The following is a 5,862-nucleotide window of genomic DNA, read 5'->3' on the forward strand; positions in this document are numbered from 1 at the left end:
AGGAGCCCTGGCTCCCTGGAGTGGGAGGCCATGGGAGGGGACCCCTTTCCTGACACCAGCCAAGACCTGGAGAAAACAGGACACAGGGGCAGAGGGAAAGGGAGAGGAGGATGAAATAGCCAAAGGTAGAGAGGAAAGACCACGTTTACCAGGTCAAGTTTGTTTGGGGAGAAGCTTTAGCTCCCTGGGCAACCACCTCAGGTCTGGGCAGGTCTGGAGAATGAGTGGGAAGGCTTAGTCACCTTAGGGAGGAGTCCCTGGCTTGAAAAACACTGTTAAAGCATTGTTCAACCTTGTATGAGTATAGGCAAGTCTCTTACCACCACATCTTGGTTTTTCTGCCTATATTAATAAAGGGGAGCAAACAGCTGCCTCCTAGAATTTCAGCTGAGTCCACATCACCACATACTTCATCTTGGCCATTTAATAGCCTCTGGCAGAAAAGGTCATCTTCTTCATTCTTGTTTTGCCCAAGTGGATGTATCCCAAGTTAAATGTCATTGTCCATCCAGGGAATACTTGAGAGAGAAGGCATTGTGCCTGGAAACCATGACTTGCTGGTTGAGTAACAAGCATTTCCTTCCACCATGCCTCTCTGGAGGTAACATTTTTTGCATAACCAAGTCACACCAAGGCTCCCCAACTCCCAATTCCCACCACACCCCAACCAAGATAATCAGCACAGCCCAGAAAAGAAGGTTCTGGAAGAACACAATCCATCAGAAAAGGAAATCAAATACAGAAAGGTACCCCTTCACTCGAGACTGGGGCCCACACAGGCCCCATTCCTGCTGACTGATCTCCCTGCCAGCTCCCTGAGTAGATGAATCCAACAGAAACAGGAGCTCTGACAGCTCCATGTTTCTAAACAAGCAGGTGGTGGTTACCCCACCCCCAGGTACTTAAGGCCAAGGTAGGAGGAGCAGCAGGTTACACAGTACTTCAAAGTATATAATCAAAGTCCAGCTCAATTTCAAGTGAGAAAAGGGCTACACTTTAGAAATTTGTTCTGAGAGCACTAGTTATGGCAAAGCCCAAGACCAAATATACAGGATATGTCTAACTCAACCTACTTCTCATTTCCAATTTATAGTTCATTTAATAGTATTTCATTGAGCCTAAGATGCACATTTTTCATATTTTAATACTGAAATAAAGATTCACAATTAATGTAGTGTCATAACTCAATTTTTTTCTTTTCCTTCCTTCCTCTATTAATCTCTCTCTCTTTTGACCGCCCACATGGCACATGGGATCCCTAGTTTCCCAATAAGGGATTGAACCCTTGCCGCCTACACTGGAACTGTGGCGTCTTATCCACTAGATCACCAGGGAAGTCCCAAGTTTTCTTATTAGTACTCTGCCTTCCTATCCTTTAGAATCTACCAAGTATCATGGTGGTTTCCCTTCCTCTAGTCTCTACCCCTTCTGGAATCTACACTGTAAGACAGTTATCCTTTCAAGTGGTTGGGCCTGTTACTCTTGCTTGTCTCCCATTACAGCATCATCTTGGGCTGCTATATCCACTGGGGACCACGTGATATACAGCTGGTCAAAGAATGCCACCATCAGTGATCTGTTCACTTCTAATTGTTCATCAGATCTTGCCCTAAGATTCCATTTTTAATGTAACTGTTTCTTCTCTTCCCTATTGAGTTGCGTGCTCCTTGCATTCCCAGGGCCTTGCACAATGCCTGGGACACCCTATATTCTTATTTAGCACGAATATTCAGGCACAGAGTTCCTTAAAATAGGCACACTGGCAAATACACGGGCAGTGAAAAACAGCTTCAGAAAGGAAACTTGGGTTTCTGGTTTTATTACTGGTAGTTTATTGCACAGGTTTTCTGCATCAAAAATGTATCTGCTAAAAGGAGAAACAGGTGTGTCTGAATTCGGATTTTTTTCCCTCAGACCTCTAAATCCACTCATCTAATTTTAAAGAAAATATACTTCTTACACAAGACAATCCAAACTGATGCAAAATATTTATTCCAAGTTAGTTATTTTATGCAGTAGTTTTCCCCCTCAACAGACTTGTGATAACCACATCTTTTAAATCTGTAAATAATGTTATCAAAATAATCTTAATCTTTGAAATCTCACAAAAATTTATATTTTACAATCCACCCTGAATATCAAGGCTGCAAGAATAACACAACATTTCCTATATCCAAATATTTTACAGCTGTACCCAGAAAGAAAAAAAAAAGGGAAAAAACCACATATGCTTGGTTAAGGGCTAACGTTACCCGAGCAGCCAGAAATAAAATAAAATATCCAAATTATTAGCATTAATTTAATACAATTATAACTTCAACAGTCACTTTGTCATTGACAATGATTGCTTGAGCACAAGGGTGAGTGCCCCAAGGGCTGGTAGTAGAAGCTGCTGCTGCAGACCAGTGTCTCCTCCTCTCTGCACTGCCAGCTCCCACCTGTGCATTGCCCCATATATACTGTGTGTATGTGTGTTTTAAAAATCTTTCCCACCACACAAAATTCTCTCTATTAAGCAGGTAACAGGGAAGAACAACAACAAAAGCTAAACAAGCCAATCGCTCGCTCTCTCTTTGGGATATGATTATTTCCCTTGTGCATGAAGTATTCAACAATAAAATAAGAAAAGGAAAAGGCAAAGAACGATTTCTTCTGTATAACCCCTAAACACACAAGCTGAGTTTACTGGGTCAGATTTAACTGTGAGCATTTATACGCCTACTTCCAGGCATCATCATCAGATGTCTCACTGCTACTTGTCTCCGTGTCTGAGTCCTCAAACTCTGCTCTGCAAGTGCTCCTCCAAGGGGAGAAGAGGCTGGAACTTCGACTCTGCAAGAAGCCATTCTTTCCGAAGCCGTTTCTTCTCAGCTGTGGTTGGCATGGGAAAAAAAGGAAAAGACCATCAGCAGTCACTACACTGGCCCAGGACCAAAAGTCACTACCGTTTCCCAGGACCTGGCAAAGGCCAGAAAGCCGAAGTGTTAGTTGCTCAGTTGACTCTGCAACCCCATGGACTGTAGCCCACCTGGCTCCTCTGTCCATGGAATTTCCCAGGCAAGAATACTGGAGTGGGTTGCCATTCCCTTCTCCAGGGGATCTTCCTGACCCAGGAATCAAAACCAGGTCTTCTGTATTCCAGGCGGATTCTTTATTCCTGAGCCATCAGGGAAGTTGGGAAAGGCCAGGCTTCAGCTCAATTTTAGCCAGAATGTTCTTTCTTCTAAGAAACTGAAGATTTCTTACAGCAGTGCTTTTTGAACTGCAATGTGCAAATGAATCACCTAAAGATTTCTTTAAAATGCAGACTGATTGAGTATGTCTGAGGTAGGGTTCAAGATTTCTTATTTCCACAAGTTCTCAGGTGATGACGATGATAGGGGAACAGAATTCTGAGTACTGAAGTCTTTATGTCAGCCTATACTTTTCCTTATAGGATTTAACATCACTGTTACTTATGCTTTAAATACATACCACCAGAACTTAGGTTCCATGAGGTTTGTAGGGACCTGGCAGTGTTTTATTCAAAGAAAGAATCTAGGCATTTGTTGAAGAAATTTAGAGAGACTATTTGGTTTCTTGGCTCTGGGTGGGGTACCAGAGGGAATCCACAAGGCTGCAAGCAGAGCAGGGTTAGCCTGCTTCCCCAGGGACCAAGGGCTCAGTCCATAACCTTGGAACATAGCCTTGTGGTTCTGAGGAGGAGTTAGAGCTTCCAGGATGAAATAACATATTGCTTTCTGTAATCTGCGAACTACTGACCGGGTTCTGTGTCCACCACTGGAGGTCCTTATGGCCTGGGATGCTCCTCTGTATTTCTACAATGGCAACTTATTGTTTTCTTTCTCAAGGTCCTTCTCACACCCTAAACTGGGACTTTTTCTCTTAGTCATTAACTGCTCTCCAGCAAAGTTTACCACATACCTGCTCTGTCTTCATGTGGAACTCTCTGAGCTCATCCTCTGTGAGGGGAAGACAATTCTCGTCATTTTCAGGATACTCCTGCCATCCCATTGCTTTCAGTAACCTAGTAGAAAAAGAAAATACAGCTTTAAGTGGGAGGGAAGCCCTTAACTTTCCATAGAAACTTTCCTGCCCAGGGACAATGGTATCCATTTAGAGAAGAAACATGGGTTTTTCTCTTTATACTCAGTAGGATAAGCTTTAATTATGACTACTTAGGTGCCTGGAATTAGATGGTGAATCTCCACAGTTGCTCTTTCCAATCTCAATAGATGCAGAAGAAGCCTTTGACAAAATTCAGCACCTATTTATGATTAAAACTCTTCAAAAAATGGACATAGAAGGAACCTACCTCAACACAGTAAAGGCCATATATGATAAGCCTACAGCAAACATTCTCAGTGGTGAAAAACTGAAAGCATTCCCCCTAAAATCAGGAACAAGACAAGGGTATCCACTTTCACCACTATTATTCAACATAGTTTTGGAAATCCTAGCTACAGCAATCAGAGAAGAAAAAGAAATAAAAGAAATTCAGATAGGAAAAGAAGTAATGCTTTTACTGTTTGCAGATGCCATGATACTGTACAAGACAGTGTCACAAAATCACTCGAGCTAATCAGTGAATTGAGCTAAGCTACAGGATACAAAATCGATACACAGGTGCTCTTTCCAGAGCATAAGAGTTATAGAGAACTCTTATGTAGAAGCAGCAGAATAAAGAAAAGAGTCAAACTGTCCCATAGGCAAAACCAAAGAAATCTCACTGTCTCCCGTGAGCAAAATCAGCACATAGCCACATGTACCAAGGTTCCTATTTTTCTTGACTGCACAACACAGCATGTGGGATCTTACTTCCCTGACCAGGAATGGAAGCCATGCCCCTGCAGTGGAAGCATGGAGAATTAACCGCTGGACTGCCAGGGAAGACGCTCTGAGTTCTCTTAATTTCATGGCATTGTAAACCCCATAACCTTGTGATTGTTTACCCCTTTTTAAGTTCCTCTGGATAGGAGCTCCTTTTCAGGAAGATACCTGGCAGGTCCCATCTGCCATCCAGTTGGCCAGACACCTTGGTTGGCTCTGTGTTCAAGGCCCTCATTTAAAGAACAGGCCTCATACCTTCAGTTCAGTTCAGTTCAGTTGCTCAGTCGTGTCTGACTCTTTGCAACCCCATGAATCGCAGCACGCCAGGCCTCCCTGTCCATCACCAACTCCCGGAGTTCACCCAGACTCACGTCCATCGAGTCAGTGATGCCATCCAGCCATCTCATCCTCTGCCGTCCCCTTCTCCTCCTGCCCCCAATCCCTCCCAGCATCAGAGTCTTTTCCAATGAGTCAACTCTTCGCCTGAGGTGGCCAAAGTACTGGAGTTTCAGCTTTAGCATCATTCCTTCCAAAGAAATCCCAGGGCTGATCTCCTTCAGAATGGACTGGTTGGATTTCCTTGCAGTCCAAGGGATTCTCAAGAGTCTTCTCCAACACCAGAGTTCAAAAGCATCAATTCTTTGGCGCTCAGCCTTCTTCACAGCCCAACTCTCACATCCATACATGACCACAAGGAAAACCATAGCCTTGACTAGATGAATCTTTGCTGGCAAAGTAATGTCTCTGCTTTTCAATATGCTATCTAGGTTGGTCATAACTTTCCTTCCAAAGAGTAAGCGTCTTTTAATTTCATGGCTGCAATCACCATCTGCAGTGATTTTGGAGCCCCCCAAAAATAGTCTGACACTGTTTCCACTGTTTCCCCATCTATTTCCCATGAAGTCATGGGACCGGATGCCATGATCTTCGTTTTCTGAGTGTTGAGCTTTAAGCCAACTTTTTCACTCTCCACTTTCACTTTCATCAAGAGGCTTTTGAGTTCCTCTTCACTTTCTGCCATAAGGGTGGTAT

General features: G+C 43.4%; 1 protein-coding gene across 5 annotated transcripts in view; it reads right to left on the reverse strand.

Annotated features, from left to right (window-relative positions):
- Window positions 1-1,808: 1,808 nt before the first annotated feature.
- Window positions 1,809-5,862, reverse strand: part of GPBP1L1 (GC-rich promoter binding protein 1-like 1) — a 72,997-nt gene continuing 68,943 nt past the window's right edge. For all 5 annotated transcript variants that reach the window (XM_010847861.1, XM_010847860.1, XM_010847858.1 and 2 more), the window contains exons 11-12: window positions 3,925-4,027; window positions 1,809-2,871 (exon numbers count right to left, since the gene is read on the reverse strand). In XM_010847861.1, the coding sequence (XP_010846163.1) occupies window positions 2,719-2,871; window positions 3,925-4,027 (256 nt within the window). In that variant the 3' untranslated portion in view covers window positions 1,809-2,718. The remainder of the gene's footprint in view (window positions 2,872-3,924; window positions 4,028-5,862) is intronic.

This window comes from Bison bison, unplaced genomic scaffold, assembly GCF_000754665.1.
Source record: "Bison bison bison isolate TAMUID 2011002044 unplaced genomic scaffold, Bison_UMD1.0 scf7180017864256, whole genome shotgun sequence".
NCBI classification, from domain to species: Eukaryota; Metazoa; Chordata; class Mammalia; order Artiodactyla; family Bovidae; genus Bison; species Bison bison.